The sequence below is a fragment of the Malus domestica genome, chromosome 13 (genome assembly GCF_042453785.1).
Source record: "Malus domestica chromosome 13, GDT2T_hap1".
NCBI lineage: Eukaryota > Viridiplantae > Streptophyta > Magnoliopsida > Rosales > Rosaceae > Malus > Malus domestica.
The window spans coordinates 31,128,874-31,150,867 of NC_091673.1; the positions used below are offsets into that span (position 1 = coordinate 31,128,874).

The 21,994-nt window shown below is 36.4% G+C and overlaps 2 protein-coding genes and 1 non-coding gene across 3 annotated transcripts; 2 read left to right on the forward strand and 1 right to left on the reverse strand.

Annotated features, from left to right (window-relative positions):
* Positions 1-2,901: 2,901 nt before the first annotated feature.
* LOC114820793 (small nucleolar RNA R71) lies at positions 2,902-3,006 on the reverse strand. Its single transcript, XR_003768271.1, has one exon. It is a non-coding gene; the product is annotated as a small nucleolar RNA R71 (small nucleolar RNA).
* Positions 3,007-3,139: 133 nt separating this feature from the next.
* LOC139190935 (uncharacterized) lies at positions 3,140-6,576 on the forward strand. Its single transcript, XM_070811425.1, has 5 exons — positions 3,140-4,271; positions 4,431-4,613; positions 4,908-5,042; positions 5,180-5,320; positions 5,417-6,576. Exons 1-5 carry the CDS (start codon positions 3,140-3,142, stop codon positions 6,574-6,576), a joined length of 2,751 nt encoding a protein of 916 aa, XP_070667526.1.
* A 249-nt stretch (positions 6,577-6,825) lies between these two features.
* LOC139190936 (uncharacterized) lies at positions 6,826-8,058 on the forward strand. Its single transcript, XM_070811427.1, has 2 exons — positions 6,826-7,404; positions 8,002-8,058. Exons 1-2 carry the CDS (start codon positions 6,826-6,828, stop codon positions 8,056-8,058), a joined length of 636 nt encoding a protein of 211 aa, XP_070667528.1.
* The last annotated feature ends 13,936 nt before the right edge of the window (positions 8,059-21,994 follow it).

Genomic DNA, 21,994 nt, shown 5'->3' on the forward strand with positions numbered 1-21,994 from the left:
GCTTTGGCCGAACGACGTCTCTCTAGCTCTAGTTTTGAGTGTATCCATGAATTTTGGCTTCGAGAACTTTGAGTTTGATGTAGAAAAGTCGTTGGATGTCTATGTGACTCCTTCGGAGTTTGCAAAGGTTTGGTATTAATTTCTTATGAATGATTTATATTCAAAGTTTATAAACTATGATTGATGTTTAGTTTCATCATTATTATTACATACTTTGTATTATTGTTGCTCACACGAGCTTCGCAGCTTATCCGGGTTGTTGGTTGCTCGATGCATCATTTCCATGATGTAGGCACTTATTTCACATGCGACAGGTATGGGTAAATTATGAGAAACCGTTTGATATTTTGATTTCGTTAAGTAGTCCAGAATCATTGCTCTTGCTCATTTCCATAAGGTTATCTTAGAATCCTAGATTCGTGTGAATGGGAATTACCCACGATGGATCTTGTGAATACAAATTAGAATTACCATGTTATTATCCATAACCCAAGTAAGGAATTATGTAGAGTTCTTTAATTAAATTCTAAAATGATATGCTATCTCACTGAGTGATTAACGTGATTAAATATTAATATTGTGCTTCGTGATTCCTTGATATGTTACAAGCTATGGATTAAGATATAATGTTGGAAGCATAGTGATTGGTTTGTTGTAGTGAAATGTGATTTGACTTGTGTATTGGAAATGGTTGTGACATGTGATAGAAATGCATATTGAATTGCTTGGGAGATGTGAGGTCTAGTAATGGACCGATGATGAGTAGATTTTATATTATATATTTTACCCTAATCTTACTATATTTTGGTTAATATATTGGAAGAATTTTGATACTTTGAATTGTATTTTCAATATAGGACTTTCAACTTCCTCTGGAGCAAAACAGGATCAAATGGACGAATTTTGGAGTAATTTCAGTTGGAGGACGTTTGTGAGTCACTTAGCTTGATCGTATCAAAATTTGGGATTTTTCCACCAAGCGGTTATTTTCTGGCGATAAAATAAAGAAGCAGTGCGCATTAAATTGCGTTTTTGGAGCCCAAGATGACCTCGGATGGGTTTGTGGCCTTCTGGAGAAGTGTTCAGAATATTCTAAACATTAAATCCAACTATATTGGGCCAGTTTTGGAGCAGCTTATGGGTCCAAAACGTGGCTGTTCAGATTTTAGACGAATTTTACCATTTAATTTAGGGTTATGTTTCCTAAGTTTTTGGGTTTTCTTATTAATTTTAGTTTCCTAGGGTTTGTGTGGGGGCTAAGAAAATATATTGCTTGGCGGTCTACCATATTTGGCTACGCTTTCTCTTATACAATTTTGGGGAGATAGAGAGAATTGTTATGTTTTGAAGACTTTTTACTTGAAGGTGCTTTCAATCCTTTTCTTGAATATATTTTCTATGATTTCAATTATGAATATGCGGAACTAATTTCTTTTGCTAGGGCGAAGCCTTGAGCCTTAGCATGAATATGTGATTTTTATTTAATTGCTTATGATTGATTGCATGCATACTTTGAATTGTTAATCACCGAGATAAAAACTATCTAATTGTCTTAATGCATGATCACCATTAGGATCTTTAGAAAAATAATTTGATGCAATTTTGGTCAGAATGTTCCCTGAAATTGATGTTGGCTTCTTGTGATTAATAATTGTAATTTCACTTAGGATGAATATCACATCTTAAGGATTGCATGGTTTTTCAAAGGATTTTCATAAAGCATAGTGAGTCTTTCATGTTTAGATTTGATCCAAACGTCCGGACAGGTTGCATGTTAGATATACGTTCTATGTTGGAGGTTCCAAGTAGAATATGAATTAGGAAAATCTAACCTTCAAAATGGCATGTGTCGATCTTAAGTAATTAGTAAAAGTTCATAGGATTGCTAGGTGATGGTGGAACCCTAGTGCATTCTTAATTTGATTCTTCCAAAACTGTTTCTTTTTCTCTCGAGCTCTAATATTGCAGATTGTTTATTTTAATTCATTAATTTCGTTTTTATCTTAATTAGGTTATAAAATCAATCACCTAAACTTCTACTTTACAATAATTAAATAGAAGATGATTAGTTTCGAATTATTTAATAATCCCTGTGGAGACGACCTTGTGAGATCCGTTTATACTACAGTAACCTTGTGATTCTTGCAAGTAAAATAGGAGATTTAAGCCCGTTCACATGAGTAGTAAAAATCCTATCAAGAAAATGGCGCCGTTGCCGGGGATTATTTAAAATAATCCCGACTAATCAGATTTTCAATTAGTTATTGCTGTTTATACATATAAAAAAATTTAATTTTCGTTTTTATTTTATTTTTACAGATTACAACAGTACAGCAGTGCAGATTTCAGAAATCTGTGCATGGTCAGCACCCGTTCAACAGTGCAGAAATTGATTCCACTTGATCCAGAACTTGAGCAGAATTTAAGGAGGAAACGCAGGGAGCAAACTTTGCAGAGGGTTCGTCCTCTGCAGGGAACTTTTCTAGTCTTTAAATTCTAGAGACCTGCACAGCAAGGAAAAAATGGCATTTGTAATTCCAGAGGCTGGTATGCCCCTGGGTGATTCACTGACAGCCCATACCACAAATATACCAAGTTGCATTACTTATCCGGCAGTGGAGGAGGGGTCTACACTTGAAATAAAGCAGCACATGTTGAATATTCTACTTACATTTCATGGGTTATCATCTGATGATCCTAACATGCATATTGTAGAATTTTTAATGGGGTGCAAAAATATTTTGGTGAGGGGATTTTCCTATTAAGCTCCGTTTATTTCCTTACACTCTGAAAGATCAAGCAAGGAGATGGCTCCTCACACCCCCATCTGGAAGTATTAGTACTTGGGCCCAACTTAGTGAAATTTTTTTAAAAAAGTATTATCCGGCTTCTAGGACTCTTGACATGAGAACTCAAATTTTATCTTTTGCCCAAAAACCAAATGAAGAGTTTCATGAGGCGTGGGAAAGGTTCAAATAGTTGATCAGAAAATGTCCACATTCAGGTATTAACACTACTGATCAAATGAACATATTTTTTCAGAGGGTTGAATATGACTACAAAAACTCTTGTCACCGCTTCATGCGGAGGTTCGTACAAAGATAAAAATGCACAAAAGGCTTGTTTGTTATTTGAAAAAATGGCAGCAGATACACAGCAATGGGCAGTTGAGCAGCCACAATCTAGGTCTGTTTTTGAGATGTGTAACGGCTCTCCATATGTTACAACACAAATTGAAAAAATGGAGAAAAGGCTTGATGCAAAATTTGACATGTTATTACAGAGAATACCAGGTTCACAGGTTGCTGGACAGCAGCCCTTACAAACTGCCTGCAGCATTTGGAACATGATAACTCACGATTTCATGAGTTACCCACATAAAGACGTTTGCCCAGACTTTACAGCAGAGCAGGTTAATGCATTTAACAATTTCCAGCATCCCAGATATGACCCGTATTCAAATTTCTACAACCCAGGTTGGAGAGATCATCCTAATCTAAAGTGGGACAAAGATCAGCACTCTAGGCCTCAATTTCAACAGCAGGTACAGCAACCTACTGCACCTAAGGCTGCTTGGGAGGTTGCAATTGAAAAATTGGCAAATACTACCACTCAAGAAATTCAAAATCTACAGGCAGCAGTGAAAAACATGGAAAAACAAATGGGGCAGATTGCTTTGCAGGTTTCTAAAAGGGCATCGGGTACATTTCCCAGCCATACCGAACCAAATCCAAGGGGTGGTGCAGATTGCAAGGCAGTTAGAGTTCTACGTTCTGGCAAAAGTTTTGATAATAGAGTTGAAAATTGTGTTCGAAATTCGCAGGTGGTTTCACAGCCAAAAATAGATTTGGGAAATGTTGAAAATTCAACCAATGTGAAAGATTCTGAACAGCATTTGAACAATTCCGAAAATGGTGCAGATATTGTTGTGGATCGTGTATATGAGCCACCTATGCCTTATCCCGAACGGTTGAAGCCTAAAGTCAAAGATCAACAATTGACAAATTTTATGAAGACTTTGTCTAAGGTTCAGATTAATCTACTGTTAATTGATGCCATCAAGAACATTCCGTCTTATGCCAAGTTTTTTAAGGATGTTTGCACAAAGAAAAAGAAGCTCGTTGATTTTGAGAAAGTGATTCTTACAGAACAATGCATCGCTGTTCTACTACACAAGTTGCCCCCAAAGAAACAAGATCCAGGGAGTTTTACAATTTCATGCACAATTGGAAATTCTCATTTTAAACATGCTTTAATTGATTTAGGTGCTAGTATTAATTTAATGCCTTTTTCTATTTTTCAGAGACTATGACAAGGAGAAATCAAGCCTACATCAGTTATTCTACAACTAGCGGACCGTTCGGTTGCTTATCCTAGGGGAATTATTGAAGACCTAATTATTAAAGTGGATAATCTCTATCTTCCTGCAGATTTTGTGATTTTGGATATGGATGAAGATATGCAAACACCGATTATTTTAGGACGTCCCTTCATGGCAACTGCTAGAACGTTAATTGATGTAGAGGCTGGAACACTTACACTTAGAGTGCAAGATCAATCTGTTGTGTTCAGTTTATTTGAAGCTACTAAAAGGCCAGGTGATGTGCAAGATTGTATGCATGTTGATGTGCTTGACAGCGTATTGCATGCTGAAATTATTCCATGTTTGACATCTGATCCATTGTTAAATGTGTTGCATGGGTTTGAGAATAAAAATACAGAAGATGAAGAGGTTTTTTAGTATGTTTCAGCTTTGGAAAGTCTTCCTTTTCAACCCCCACGTTGGAGGCACGTTTTTTAGAGTTTGGGGGAACCCAAAAAGCTGTTGCAGCCTTCTAAGGTACAGCCGCCTAAATTGGAGTTAAAAGTGCTTCCAGAACACTTGAAATATACTTATTTGGGTGCAGATTCTTTGCTACCGGTTATTATTCCTGCTGATTTATCATCAACAGTAGAAGATAAACTGTTGCGCATTTTAAGGAGTTATCAAGATGCAATTGACTGGACTATAGCTGACATTAAAGGGATCAGCCCTACAATTTGTACGCACAAAATTTTGATGGAAGATGGAGTAAAGCCTGCCATTGACGCTCAACGTCGTTTGAATCCAATTATGAAAGAAGTTGTTCGTAACGAAGTTATAAAGCTTTTAGATGCTGGATGATCTATCCTATTTCAGATAGTAAGTGGATTAGTCCAACTCAAGTGGTGCCAAAGCGTTCTGCTATTACAGTTGTGAAGAATGATAATAATGAACTTATGCCTACTCGTTTGACTACTGGGTGGCGCATGTGTGTTGATTATAGAAAGATCAACGCAGGTACTAGAAAAGATCATTTTCCATTGCCATTCATTGATCAAATGTTGAAAAGGTTGGCTGGTCGTGCTTTCTAATGTTTCTTGGATGGATATTCAGGGTATAACCAGATTCCAGTTGCCTCTGAGGATAAAAAAAAGACAACCTTTACTTGTCCTTTTAGGACTTTCGCATATAGAAGAATGCCTTTTGTTTTGTGCAATGCGCCTGCCACGTTTCAGCGGTGCATGATGAGCATATTTACCGGGTTAGTTGAACATGTAGTTGAGGTATTTGTGGATGACTTTTCTGTTTTTGGGGATTCTTTTGACCAATGTTTGCAGAATTTATCTCTAGTTCTTGAAAGGTGCATTAAGACCAACCTGGTTTTAAATTGGGAAAAATGTCATTTCATGGTTAAGCAGGGAATTGTCCTAGGCCACTTGATTTCTAACAGGGGTATTGAAGTTGATAAGGCTAAAATTGATGCAATTGAAAAGTTGCCACCCCCAACAACTGTTAAGAGTGTTCGATCTTTTCTTGGCCATGCGGGGTTTTTTAGACGGTTAATCAAAGATTTCTCAAAGATTAGCCGACCATTGTGTAATTTATTGGCTAAGGATGCACTTTTTGTTTTTGATGAGGCTTGTTTGGAGGCCTTCAGGAAGTTAAAGACACTTCTCACTACAACACCCATTATTGCAGCCCCTAATTGGAGCTTACCTTTTGAATTGATGTGTGACGCATCGGATTATGCAGTGAGAGCAATTCTTGGACAGCAGAAAGATAAGCGTCCCCAAGTTATTTATTATGCTAGTCGAACCCTTAATGATGCACAACTAAACTATGCAACCACAGAGAAAGAATTGTTAGCAGTTGTTTTTGCATTGGAAAAATTTCGTTCGTATTTAGTTAGGGCTAAAGTGATTGTTTATACAGATCATGCAGCTTTGAAATATTTGTTGTCTAAAAAAGATGCTAAGCCTCGATTGATTCATAGGATTCTTTTATTGCAAGAGTTTGACTTAGAAATCATAGATAAAAAGGGTAGTGAAAATATGGTGGCTGACCATTTATCTAGATTAATCATTCCCACAGCTTCCAAAGAGGATTCCCTACCATTAAGGGAGAGTTTTCCAGATGAACAGCTATTTGCAGTCCAATTCCATACACCGTGGTTTGCTGATATTGTTAATTATTTGGTTAAAGGTGTAGTGCATCCAGATTTAACGTTTCAGCAGAAAAAGAAGTTTTTATCTGATGTCAAGCATTATTTCTAGGATGAGCCATACCTATTTAAGTATTGCCCAGACCAGATTATTCGCAGGTGTATTCCTGAAGCCGAACAGGAAAGTGTTTTAAAATTTGCTCACCATTTTGCATGTGGGGGACATTTTGGGCAGAAAAGAACAACAGAAACAATTATGCAGAGTGGGTTATTTTGGCCTACACTTTTTAAAGATGCACATAATTGTTGCAAGGCTTGTGATAGATGTCAAAGAGTCGGCAACCAGTCCAAAAGGAATGAGATGCCCCAGCAAAGTATTTTAATTGTTGAATTATTTAATGTTTGGGGTATTGATTTCATGGGACCGTTTCCATCTTCCCATGGGAACCACTATATTTTAGTTGCTGTGGAATATGTTTCTAAGTGGGTCGAGGCCATTGCAGCGCCAACTAATCAGGGATCAGTGGTCCTGAAGTTCCTCCAAGGGTTTATATTTCCGCGTTTTGGAATTCCACGCGTTATTCTTAGTGATGGGGGGAAGCATTTTATTAATAAACCATTTGCTAATTTGTTGGCAAAATATGGGATTAATCATCGTGTGGCTACACCTTATCATCCACAGACATCTGGTCAAGTGGAAGTTTCAAACAGAGAATTAAAACGCATTTTGGAGAAAACAGTTGGTTCAACACGTAAAGATTGGAGTTTAAAATTAAATGATGCATTGTGGGCCTATAGGACAACTTCTAAGACTCCTATTGGGATGTCACCATTTCGACTCGTTTATGGGAAAGCATGTCATCTACCTATGGAGCTTGAACATAAGGCTTACTGGGCAATTAAAGAGTTAAATTTTTCGTATGACTCAGCTGGGAACAACGTAAATTGCAGCTCAATGAGCTGGAGGAAATTCGTCAGGCTGCTTAAGAAAGTTCTCGCATTTACAAGGAAAGAACTAAGGTGTTTCATGATAGTCAAATTTTACGAAAAGAATTTCAACCAGGGCAAAAGGTTCTGCTATTCAGTTCACGACTAAAGCTGTTTCCAAGGAAATTGAAATCTTGCTGGACTGGACCATATTTGGTTACTAAAATCTATTCTCATGGGGCAGTTGAAATAACTAATGAGGCTTACAGCAATGCATTCAAGGTGAATGGTCACAGACTGAAACCATAAGTGGAGTCACCGTTTGATACTGCATACGAGTCTTTGACTCTGAAGGAACCAGTGATCTAGCCACCGGACTTCCGCAACGTCTAGCTACAGACTTAAAATAAAGCGCTTATTGAGAGGCAACCCAATTTTTCTAAACTCTTTCCTAATTTCAATATTCGTTTGATTTTCACTTCAACAAAAACACAAAAAAAAAAAAAAAAACAACGAAAAATTCAAAAATGGAAAATTGCAGGTTGATTTTATTTACCCAGTTTATTTTATTTTATTATTATTTTTTTTAATGCATATTGGTTAATTGCAGGTTGTGAACGTGGAAAATAAAGCGCGTCCCATGCTGGAATCCTGCACCCAGCAGTAAGTCTACGTTCACATCAACCACATCTACACTATGGTGGAAATTTAAAGCAGTCAACATAAAAAGTCATTCACAGATGCAAGTTTGGGGGAGATTGTTGCAGATCCAGCACAGAGACATAATTTTGAGCAATTAATTTTCTGCAGCTCAGTTTTGCGATGCATGGAGGAGAAGCACAGTTAAATCATAGATCCATACACCACAGAACTGAGTACAGCTATTATTACCAGATCTACAACAATTCAACTTGCAAGGATATGAAATTTTACCTCCCAGATGCACCGATCTGGGCTCTTCGAAGCTTGTGCCGTGTTTGTCTATTGAAGCTGATATTTGTCCACCCTTTTCTTTCCCTCGGATCTATCAGTGATTCGCTTGTTCTGCACAAAATACCACACCAGTCTACTTACATCCAGGGGGTAATGAGCAGCATTTTCACAAATGGGGGGGTCATCAGAATAAAAATTTTACCTTTGCAAGATTTGGATCTGCAAGGTTGTAGCTGGTTTGTATTTTCCTTGTCAGGGTTAAGTTTCCAGATCGAGGACCTGTGCACACAAATACGACACCAGTATACTTACATGCAGGCATAATGAAACAACGGTCTCACGGAATGGAACCCATCATGAACGGAGTACAAGAATTTTTACCTTTGCAGGAACCAGATCTACACTCTTTGCTGTTGTTCCTTGTCATTGCCATTGCAGAGCTTTCAGGTCATGGACTTTGGCACATTCCTAATATACACAGACCTGAGACCAACATGCATCAGTCACAGAACCATGGTGTTCAACCAGTTACTCAGAGACTATAAAAAAAAAAGGACGAGGGCGTGTTACCTGTGGATGGCTGAGTTTTGGAAATTGACCATAGATCTCCCAGTTTTTTGTCTTAGTGTGATTTTTTTTTTCGTTGTGTACCCGAGCATCCTCGCAAAGGAATCAGGTCAGCATACGTTAGTGTTCTTCTTTTCTGTCTAAAATTATTAGCTGGACATATAAATTGCGCAGGACCTGGGCGATGATTACCTTTGAGGGGCATGTGGAGCTTCAATGTACCATCCTTTCCATGGCAGAGTCGTGGGTGTGGTTGGCTAAGGGTGAGAAGCGGAGGTATTTTTCATTTTACAGAGAAATGGGGTCTAAGAGGAAACTGAGAGAGGACTGAAAAAAAACAATGAAAAAAAAAATGGAATGGTTGTATGATGAGTGATGAAGGCACACAGAGTTTCTCTTCCGTTTGTTTACTGAGAGAGACTGATCTTGCGTTTCTGAGAAGCCATGAAGGAGAGAGAGCAGAGAAATGGGGTCCGAAAGAAATGCGGAAAAAAAAATGGGAGGAAAAAGGACTTGCTGTGAAATGGAGAGAGTAAAAGTACTTTCAGAATTTCTAGAGAGAGCTAGATGGGCACATGGGGTTGATCTTAACCCTTGATTTGGAATCCTATGGAGCTACCCTTCCTAATGCATGACACGTGTGCGCATCATCAGTTTTTTTTATGCTTCCCTTGGACACGGTTTGAATTAAAGGGGGAGAAGAGCCGTTTAGCTTGGTGCTCGAGGATGCCAGCTGCATCCCATTCATTTCGCAGGGAATCCAATGTTTAAATTAGCATTTGTAAGTGGGCTCGGCCACTTGTGTAGTTTGTCACGGCCCACCTCACACCATGATAGTCCAATTCAAAAGCAAGGTGTTATGCTTTCTTTCATTTACATTTTGTTTTATACTTGCTTTCTTATAATTTTGTTTTTTTAGGGGAGTTTGTTAGACTTCGTTGTTAGGTTGCTTGTGTTTTTTTTTATTATTTATTATTTTTTTATTTTTTTCATTTATTGTGCTTTTAGTTTCTTTTATTTTTCCACACCTTGAGGACAAAGTGTGAAATAAGTTTGGGGGTGGGAAAGTAAATCTTAGTTTTTCATGGTCTTTATTGAAAAAAAAAAACAAAGAAAATTGAAAAATGTCAAAAATCCAAAAAGATTTTCTTTTTCTTGAGTCGTTTAGTTAGACCTTCCATAAGTCAATAATAATAATTCGCTTTCTTCTAGGTCAACAAACTTATTTGAAGTGGTTCTTCTTTTGTGAAAATTCAATTGTTTTATATGGTTAATCCGATTCTTACATGATCATTCTCAAGTGTATTTTATACCAATAACCAATGTCAGTATGATTATCTCTTACTTAGAGAACTATATGTGGATTTAAAGTGAAAACTTATTGAACCCTTGTGAGATTTTGAGCCTCTTGCATATTCTTTCTTGTGAGTTTCATGATAGCATTATCATTCACTAGAACTTGCTTCAATATCTCTTGAGGCGAAATCCTAAGTCATGCAACATTAGAGAAATGATTAAGGCTATCTTTGGACCGTTTGAGCTTTTCTAGCCAACCCATTCGTTATTTTTCCTAGTTAACCCCTTTGAACCTTTATATAAGCCTTTTTGTTCTTAACCTGAATTTTTCTTACCTAGCCATACATAAAATTATCCTACCCTTTTCAAGATAACTAGTAGAGCAATACTTTAAAGAGATTTTCGAAGAATGCAAGCTTTTAGACGAAGTGAAGAATAAAGTAAAATGTTGAACCCCTGATGGTGAAAAGAAATACGTTTGAGGGTTTTAAAGAGTAAAAAAAAATATTTTCATAGAAGATATAATGAAGTGTGACCAAAGAAGTCACAGCCCTAGGGTGTTATAAGGATGAATCAAGGAGATCTAGGGTAAAGAGCCGAAAAATTGGGCCAAAATAAGCACAAAGAAGATGCTATGCATGTGTGTACGTTGAAGATCTATTAAATCATGCGCTGTGCGTTTTAATGTTTAATATCTCTAAAGTTCATTTATGTGCTCATTATTATTAGTTCTCTTGACTTTAGTTTTTCCATATCCTTTCTTTGATAGCTCATACCCTAGCCTAATGTTACAACCTTTATAAAGACCTTTGATCTTTGGTGTTGCATTGATTTACATTAGTGGAGAGTTGATATGAAGAGCAAGCTTATGGGCTTTTATATTGCTTATCATGATTGAGTGAAACACTTTGCCCTTTAATGTGTGATTTTTTGTGTGAGTGATATTCATGGTAGAGGATATGAAGTGGAAGCTTTGGTTTGCATATACCTATCCGGGTTGAGTAAGTTGTATTGATATTGGTTATATCACTCATTACGTTTGAGAATGTTGTGTAAGGTTTGGTTAATTTTATTTTGAAAAATGTTTAATTCTCTTAAGTTTGGTGACTGTCTCTAGATTGCTTTGAGGCTAATTTATGGAAGGTCTATTGTTTCATTGTTGTTTTTTTTTATTTTTTTATTTTTGTTTTGCTTGAGGACAAGCAAAAAGCTAAGTTTGGGGGTATTTGATGAGTATATTTTATATTATATATTTTACCCTAATCTTAGTATATTTTGGTTAATATATTAGAAGAATTTTGATACTTTGAATTGTATTTTCAATATAGGACTTTCGACTTCCTCTGGAGCAAAACAGGACCAAATGGACGAATTTTGGAGTAATTCCAGTTGGAGGACGTTCGTGAGTCACTTAGCTTGATCGTATCAAAATTTGGAATTTTTCCACCAAGCAGTTATTTTCTGACGATAAAATAAAGAAGCAGTGAGCAGTGCTGAAAAATGACGTTTTTGGGCTTATATTGCGTTTTTGGAGCCCAAGATGACCTCGGATGGATTCGTGGCCTTTTGAAGAAGTGTTCAGAATATTCCGAACATTAAATCCAGCTATATTGGGCCAGTTTTGGAGCAGCTTATGGGTCCAAAACGTGGCTGTTTAGATTTTAGACGAATTTTACCATTTAATTTAGGGTTATGTTTCCTAAGTTTTTGGGTTTTCTTATTAATTTTAGTTTCCTAGGGTTTGTGTGGGGGCTAAGCAAATATATTGCTTGGCTGTCTACCATATTTGGCTACGCTTTCTTTTATACAATTTTGGGGAGAGAGAGAATTGTTAGGGTTTTGGACACTTTTTACTTGAAGGTGCTTTCAATCTTTTTCTTGAATATATTTTCTATGATTTCAATTATGAATATGCAGAACTAATTTCTTTTGCTAGGGCAAAGCCTTGAGCCTTAGCATGAATATGTGATTTTTATTTAATTGCTTATGATTGATTGCATGCATACTTTGAATTGTTAATCACCGAGATAAAAACTATCTAATTGTCTTAATGCCTGATCACCATTAGGATCTTTAGAAAAGTAATTTGATGTAATTTTGGTCGGATGGTTCCCTGAAATTGACGCTGGCTTCTTGTGATTAATAATTGTAATTTCACTTAGGATGAATATCACGTCTTAAGAATTGCATGGTTTTTCAAAGGATTTTCATAAAGCATAGTGAGTCTTTCATGTTCAGATTTGATCCGAACGTCCGAACAGGTTGCATGTTAGATATACGTTCTATGTTGGAGGTTCCAAGTAAAATATGAATTAGGAAAATCTAACCTTCAAAATGGCATGTGTAGATCATAAGTAATTAGTAAAAGTTCATAGGATTGCTAGGTGATGGTGGAACCCTAGTGCATTCTTAATTTGATTCTTCCAAAACTGTTTCTTTTTCTCTCTAGCTCTAATATTGCAGATTGTTTATTTTAATTCATTAATTTCGTTTTTATCTTAATTAGGTTATAAAATCAATCACCTAAACTTCTACTTCACAATAATTAAATAGAATCTGATTAGTTTCAAATTATTTAATAATCCCTGTGGAGACGACCTTGCGAGATCCGTTTATACTACAATAACCTTATGATTCTTGCAAGTAAAATAGGAGATTTAAGCCCGTTAACATGAGTAGTAAAAATCCTATCAACCGATAACCCATTGTGATGGGGATTTGTTGCTCGATATTGTTTCGTTTCATTGAGTCTTTGTGAATTGAGTAACTTGAATCATGTCTTATTCTTTCGAGCCATTGTTATGCTTCCTGGACTTCCATTCAATTCTGTTGAGTAGTTTGGAACTCAGTTCTGATTGGATTCCGTTGAGTGATGGTCCGGAATCGTATCCTGATTGGATTCTGTTGAGTGATGGTCCGGAATCCCTTCTACTCCACTATTTCGGTGAGTGATGGTCCGAAATCATATCCTGATTGGATTTCGTTGAGTGATGGTCCGGAATTCCCTTTGGTGCCTTGGTTCCGTTGGGTGGTCCAAAATTCCCTTTTTAAGAGATGTAGTCTTCGACCGAGCTATGGCGCTCTAACCTGCATTTTGATGTGTCGTATGTGTTATTGATGATGTGATGGTTGGTATTATTGATGGATATGATTATGGAATGATGTTGGTTATGGTAATTATGATTAGACTCGTTAAACTTTATGACTAGTGAATATGATTGTGCTCCGTCGTTTATCCCTTGTAATGTTACATGTTATGCATTGTGATATATTGTTGAGACATAGCGATTTAATTGATGAATATTCGAGTGTAGTGAAATGACGAATTACGAATGGCTTGATCCCTAATGAGGGTACGTAGGCAGTCTAACAATGAGGTTAGATGCGGCCATAAAGTATACGAAAAACTACTATGCGATTCAATTCTCGAGTTTTGCTTTGTACATATCCTGGAGGCGAGGTATGTTAGATATACGAGTATTGGTGTCGTCATGTGTCGATCCTGGACGTATGTTGGGATCGGGGCGTGACAGTAAATCTACTCACTAAGATGTTGTGGATTACATTGTTCGGCTACATGGTGTGCATGTCACTACTATATCTTACTGCGATGCGCATTTCACTTCCAAGCCTTGGGAAGTCTCCTTGAAAACCATGGGTACTGAGTTTTTGTCCAATACCACATTTCATCCTCAGACTAATGGCTAGTCCGAACGAACTATCCAGACCTTAGTGGACATGTTGCGTTTATTCGTTCTACAGTTTTAGTATGATTATGACTAACACCTATCCCTGTTAGAGTTACGTGTAACCACAGTTACAATTTTCAATTTTGGGTATGGCACTGTTTGAGATGTTGTATGGAGACTTTATGTACTGTACATAATTGATAGAGGTGTATTACAAATAGGTATTTGAATAATTGAGACTACAATTTACGAAATTGTGTGCTATTTGCATTGTCGCCCGAGAGGGTAGTATGTGAGCTCGGTCGAGGTGCTAATCAGATGATTTATATGTATTTCCCAATGAGGGGCAAGATGGTAATATTGCATCCTTAAAAATTTGTTGCTTGCTTATTGGGACAACAATGAGTTGTCAATATCGCAGACTGCAGACTATAATATCGATAACTTATTTCTTGTGTTTGTTAAGCAAGTAGACAAGTAAGTCCTTTTACATTAGCATTTTTAGTTATTTATTTATTGTTTGGGCTTGACCCAAAGATACTACACTTGTTCTCATATTACGTGACCCTACGAGTGTGTAGGTGAAAAATATTCTATGTTCAGTTTTAATTTCGATACCATTATTTTAACTTTACGTTATTATACATATGTATTTTGATGTGATGTTATTATACACAGATAAATATTTTCGACTTTATGTTTTTATAAAAGTATTATATTATAGTATTGTACTAAAGGAGAATGAAAGTATGAGTTCGGAGCCATGAAAGAGGAATCATTGCACTCCGATCGCGACAGAATGACATTCTCTTTCATGCAACCGCTCTAATTTGATATCTTCTTTACATATTTATTTTTTTGCTATCTTTTCACAATTTTTGCATAACAGATGACTTCGAATTTCGTGGACAAAATTTTTTAAGGTGGGTAGATTATGATAATCCGTCCCTAATTTTACGATTTTATTAATTTTTAAAAGAGTAAATTGACGAAAATGCCCTTAAAAGGCAAGGATGTTGACTTTTGTTAATCATCATTTCATGACGCGTACGAGCTACTATTTTACCGTATTCTTGAAGTACTCGATGGTATGAATGTGGAGGCGCAAGCGGAATTGAAATCGGAGCTACAGTTAAATATTTACAGGACTACGATCGTAAAGGGCATTTTAGTAATTTCACGTTTACGAGAGATTTGATTTTGTTTTCGGTCATCTTAGACCTTCTTTTGACCCTATGATGTTATGTTCCTGCTCCCCTCATTACGAGCTTCAATTACGTACGTAGAACACTGAATATGGTTAGGTATTGAGCTAGAAATTAGCTTTGAAAGTCGGGGGGAAACCTGCAAATGTGTAGGCCTTCGTGAAGAAGGCGAGTACCAGTGTACTCGCAGGCGCATGGCGGCACATGGCGGTGCGTGCGGCGGTGTGGCGCGTGGTTGCTAGTACAACCACCTTATGGCGGCACATGGCGGTGCGTGCGGCGGTGGGTAAAGGGACCCTAGGCCTTGCCTTAGGTTTCTCAACGTGTCGAATTCAAAACCACCCTCCGTTTTCCAAACATTCGACCGTCTTAAAATAGTTCCTTTTTAGCCGTACTTTGTATAAAAAACGGTTTATACGTTAGAACGCTATATATTTACGTTAATGGTTTTGTTTCTAGGTGAAACGCATCGCAAGCATCTTCGAAGCCTGCAAGGTGGGTTTGACCCGATGACATGATTTGTGTGTGGGTCATTTCTTTTATATAATATATACATATTTGTTAGTTTCCATTTATACATTGAAAAAGAATTTACTACGTATGCCTAGCTTAGATTAATGTTTATAAGAATTAGCGAAATGATGGAATTTACGAAATTATTATGAACCCTGCGGGTTTCCCAGGTATGAGTGGGATGCCTTAATTATATTTATGACTGTGAATAGTATTATGGTGACGTGAATTACCAATCTACCACTGTATAATTTTATTTATGTTATCTGCTTGTCGTTTGCTGCACCGGTGTTTGTACTTCCCGTGCCAGGGCCAATCTTTCATGTGTATGTGCACATCACATCGTACGCTCACTTTGAATCCATTGTAGGTGTCAGTCTTGTCCTAGATTGCTATAGGCAATTAGGACTCGTATGTGTTGTGCATAGAGCCAATCTTCACTTGATTGTAGTAGTAGAGCGTATATCATTGTTACACCTAGTCATGTTCATGTCAGAATAACTCTCTGCATGAACTCGTGTGTCAGCATGTGCCGATGAGCACTCGATATAATATGTTTGCTTATGAGAGATTATGTGATTACGGACGTTGTGTGCTTACTTACGAAATATTGTGCTGTATTGAATTCTTGAGATTTTGTACGCTACAGTAAGTATTTTCTTACTATGCGTAGTATGTATATTTTGGAAACTATACTTGTTTTATGGCAAGGAGTTATTATCTTTTCGAAAAGGTTTTTACAAAGCTTTATTTTTAGGCCCACTCGCCCTAGTTTTTCGCCCCTCCAGGTTTAGTAGCTAAGCTTTCGTGTCGACGAGGATTCTTGGCAAATCTTGATATAGGTGGTTACCCTCGATGGTATAATTCTCATATTACTTTACTGTACTTTACTTATGCTCTGACATCACGTGTGAAATGGGTTCATTCCTGCTCACATGCGCACTCTTATATTTAGGCACTTTTAGGTTTAAATTTATTCACATTTTCCACATCACTACACTTTATGGCTTCGTCACCATCTTGGTGTCCACCAGCAAAACTCGATTCGGAGTCCAGGTGGACATTCCGAGTCGAGGTGTGTCGAGTTTAGTATCATATATTTAGGTACGGAATTTTTCTGTACACTTATGTTTTTGCATATTTTCTTATGTGCCACCAATCACTACAATATATTTAGGTACGGATATTTCGGTACACTAATTTAGTAAAAATATATTATGATACGGATGTGTAGGTACACTAGTTAGGGGAAGTAAAATAAAATTAATGAATTAAATAGGGTAAATTACATAGTAGCCCCTCAGGTTTGAGGTCTATTTGCAATCTTATACAACATCTTTAAAACATTTCACTTTCATACCTCAAGTGCTATTTTATTTCAATTTCATACAACCGTTACATTTTCCATCCATGGATCTGTTAAATACTGACGTGGCTGCCACATATATGCCATGTGGCTGCCAAATGTCTGCCACGTGGCAAATAAATAATTTTTTAATTTTTTTTTAAAAACCCTAAAATTGGAAGGAAAAAAAAAAAGGGACCGAACCCCTGCAACCCAGAATAAGAAGGAGGAAGAAGAAGAAGAGAAGAAGAAAGAGGAGGAAGAGGAAGAAGAAGAAGAAGAAGAAAAAAAAAAAGAAAGAAAGGGACCGAACCCAGAAGAAGAAGGAGGAAGAAGAAGAAGAGAAGAAGAAGAAAAAAAAAATAAAAAAGAAAGGGACCGAACCCAGAAGAGAAGAAGAAAGAGGAGGAGGAAGAAGAAGAAGAAGAAGAAGAAGAAGAAGAAGAAGAAGAAGAAAAAAAAGAAAAAAAAAAGAAAGCGACCGAACCCAGAAGAGAAGAAGAAAGAGGAGGAAGAGAAGAAGAAAGAGGAGGAGGAGGAAGAAGAAGAAGAAGAAGAAAAAGAAAAGAAAAGAAAGGGACCGAACCCAGAAGAGAAGAAGAAAGAGGAGGAAGAGAAGAAGAAAGAGGAGGAGGAAGAAGAAGAAGAAGAAAAAAGAAGAAGAAAGAGACCGAACCCAGAAGAGAAGAAGAACGAGGAGGAAGAGAAGAAGAAAGAGGAGGAGGAGGATGAAGAAGAAGAAGAAGAAGAAGAAGAAGAAGGGACCAAACCAGAAGGAGGAAGAAGAAGAAGATAAGAAGAAAGAGGAGGAGGAGGAAGAAGAAGAAAAAAAAAATATGATCGAACCCCCTGCAACCCAGAAGAAGGAGGAAGAAGAAGAACAAGAACAAGAACAAAAAAAAAAAACAAAAGAGGGACCGAACCCAGAAAGAGAAGAAAAGAAAGAGGAAAAAAAAAAGTGGCAGACAGGTTTTTTAAAAAAAAATTAAAAAATTATTTTATTTGTCACGTGGCATATATGTGCCAACTACGTCAGCATTTAATAGATCCATGGATGGAAAATGTAACGGTTGTATGAAATTGAAATAAAATAGTACTTGAGGTATGAAAGTGAAATGTTTTAAAGATGTTGTATAAGATTGCAATAGGCCTCAAATCTGAGGGACTACTATGTAATTTACCCAATTAAATATGTATAATAATTATAAATTTTAATGAAATGACATTAAATAAGATATCTATTAAATATTAAAACAAAAATATAATATGAATTTGGACTAAGTACACATTAGCAGACTAAAATCAATATTCAATCTAACACGAGGTTTTTATTGAATTTTAATCTTCTTCAAGGATTAAAGTTCAAAAATCCTTTCCTTCCAAGGAGCTGTAGAGCAATTCATCTGTATTAGTTAATGAAACCCTTTTTGTCACCCAAAAGAGGGTGAAAAAGACTATTTAGTCATCTATCACACAAAAAAAATGATGGGCAATAATGTAATTTTACAGGTCCAAATTTTACTGTTTTTTATTGAAGCCTCACCTACAGGTGATGTTAAAAGGGTGTGCTATCCACACACCCCTTGTTAATTTCTGTCCGTTGATCTTCTTCAATTCATCCGATCCGACGATTGAAAACCAAAAAGGTGTGGGAGAAGTAAAAATGGGTGTGTGGATATCACATCCCGATGTTAAAATACCTCCAATATTAAAAAAATAAAAAATAAAACCAAAAACAAAAACCTCCCACTCCTCACACATTCTCTTTCTCCCTCTCTCCTTCTCATTTTCTACAAAAATGTGTTTATACACACAAAGTATGTAGGCAAATGCTAGTATAAAGAAAGAAAAGTTCGATGTTGACCATAATTAATGAAGCCAAAATAGTGAAGTGAAAAGGTAACCGAAGAAAAAAATTGGAAAAAAAAAATTGTTACGCCGTGGAAAAAGAAGCAGAAAAATATAAAAAAGTACGGCTGGTTTAAATAAATAAAAAATGATGATCTTATGTTCTTTAGTGCTTCAAATGCTTTACAGTTGGATCCAAGAAGTTATTTGATATTGATACCGAATTAGGTGGACAAGCAAGTATATGATGGTATGTTTTCTGAGATCATTTGAGTGAAACATATTAACCCATAAATATGAGTGAATGAGTGTATGTCTTTTGAGAAGTTCACTTATTTGCATATGATGATTTTAAGAAGCTTGGAATTGCATTAACATGGCTATTACACACACTACACTCCAAGTTGGTTCGATTCAAATTTGGTTAACTCTTGGATAATGTCTTGAACTATTATTTTTTATTTCTTAAAAGTTATCTCACGGTTGGTGATATCTCTAATATTAAATTTGGGAAGGTAGCTATTATTTGTTTTTATCACGTCTTTGTGTTTTCTTTTGTTTTGCTCTAGGATAACAAAATCTAAGTCTAGGGATTTTTGATGTGGTCATATTTTCATATATTATTATCATATATTTCCCTTGGATTTTGTATATATGAAAGGGTTAAATGCACTAAATTCTATTGTTTTGTTTTATAGGCATTCAATACCGGAGTTTCATAAAAAAAATAAGTGGAAAACGAGCTTTTTGATTGTCTAGAGTAATTTCAATGGAGTACGGGCTAATTAACTGCACCAAGATATATGCATTAAAATAAGAAGATGAAAATACAATAGTTTTGGAAATCAAATGGACATGAAAATGCTATTCAATGACTTTAGAGAACTTAATTTCTAGCTTTTATTATTTCCGTTGATTTTTCCTTTCTTAAATAAGGACGTAAAGTCCATTAAGAATATGATTTGGGTTTTTCTATTAGCACCCCACGTATTGTTGAATGCACCCCACATAAAATATTACTTATATACTCTAATACAAAAAGACTATTTAAACCCCATAAGATTATGACTACACCTCCAAATCATTTTTAGCGTATATTATTTTCTCCAAGCTCTTGAAGCCACTCTCACCCGCTATTGAACTCAACGACACAATTCAATGCAATGTCATTTATCACATATCAGTTTATGTTTATAGTATTTCATTTGATTGGCTAAAATCTCTACAGAGAAAATTGAACAGGTTTGTTTTTGATATGGTGGAGTTTGCTGTTGCCTCATGAAGCAACTTAGGGCAACTTGTTATAATCCTCACATTATTGCTCCTTACTCGAGCCTATAGAAGTAATAGTCTTCAATGTGATGGCTTGATGATGATGGACACTTCCGAAATTCTCTTGAACAATCTTTTGAATTCACTTGCTAAGATTGCGAAGGCTCTATTCTATTTTTTGTAAAACTTGGTTTGCATTCGATGCTTTTGATCCAATTTCTTACAGGATCCACTCCCTTAGGCGATGTGAGATGTTACAATTATCATCCCTAACAGTTACACATAAAAAGTCACTTTATTATTATTATTATTATTATTATTTGTAAAACCAATAAATCAGTAAAAGCACATAAATCCATACATGGAAGATCAATTTGTGACTCACCATAACAAAATAATAATAAACAATCATATCAATGGGTTAGTGAGGAATAGAAGCATTTACCTTGAAACACCAAAAACTGAAGAAGTCTCATTTTCTGAAACCGTCAGCCTCTCTTTTATAAATCCAGCATGTTTAGAGAGAAGAACCTCAGCAGCATCAATTCCATGGAAAACTTATCAACGTAAAGTCATCAGTGGACAGGATAGAGACAGAGATCAGCCACAAAAGCGGACGGCCCAGGTATAGGAATAACAGGGATGTTTTCCTCCACACATAGCTTTGCCTGCACCAAAGATTGAAATCAACAAATTGTTTTCCTTTTTCCATTCTGCATAATATAGCTTCATTAGTAGCTTAAGCATCATGTTCTCTTTGATGGTGTTGTGCGTGTGAACTGGAGCCCTGTTACTAAAACTGGAGCTACACTCAGGTCTGGTGATATTGTATCGGTTAGAGGAAAAGGAAGACTAAATGTGAGTTTCCATATTCAAGAAAACTACTTTTTGATCAAATTACTTATCAGCTATATAGCCATACATGAGACACATTGATATTGTATTGGATGAGGATAGACAGTTCCTGATACCTTTCCAATATTTTGTAAGTTTAATTTTTGGATGCGGAACCATATTGATTCTTATGGGCATGTGTCAGATGCCTTATATGTTAGAGTAGTATAGATCTGTTTTTTTAGCGAAGCTGCGAGCAATTGTTACATGTTATAACTTGAACCATATAGACTTTCACTGGCATACTGATATCACTTGTCCAAGACACTGGTGATTGTATAAGGCTAATGGATACCTGAAAATGTTAGATAAGTTTAGGAAATATACCGTTTGATTGGAGATGCTTTTTAGTACTATAAGTTAACATTTTTAGCCTGACGAAATATGCCGTAATCTGTTAAAGGGTTTGAGTATCAGCATGCTCATCTCTTGTGTTTATGTTCATGCTTAACTCTTAATATGTCTTTAGCCAGGCATTTCTGATGTTCAAATTTACATTGGTTCAGATAGGAGAAATTAACCCTACCAACAAGGGGAGATTTGCTACTGTGCTCATTCTTTATCTACAAGTTTTGAAATGGGAAACAATCTAACATTACTCATGGGATCCAAACGAGTCTTGAGGTAGCATTTTTGTGGCCCAAAAGCCAAAGGTTTTCTTCTAAAAAGCAAGCATACATTGCTTTCGAAATATCGCTCGTTTTTGTAAGTTCAACAGTGTACATATTTTCATTTTCCTTACATTGTTTGAAATTAGAATTGTGCATTCTTTGTTTTATAATTGTTGACCTTAAAAACTACTTAGCCTACGTGGCACGCAAGCCGAGAAACTAATAAGCTAACTACGTCCTTTGGTCGAATGTGCGGCGTGCCAACTCGTCGGTCGAGTTTGGCCGAGGAGTAAAATGTATGTTGATGTGGCGTTGGACGCGCTGATGGGCCGAGAAAGGAACATGTTTCAGCCTTTGGGTTCTAGAGCTTGAAGACAAGGATTCTAGTTCTGCGAAGTTTGATATCAAATTCGGCTTTTAGTATGATGTA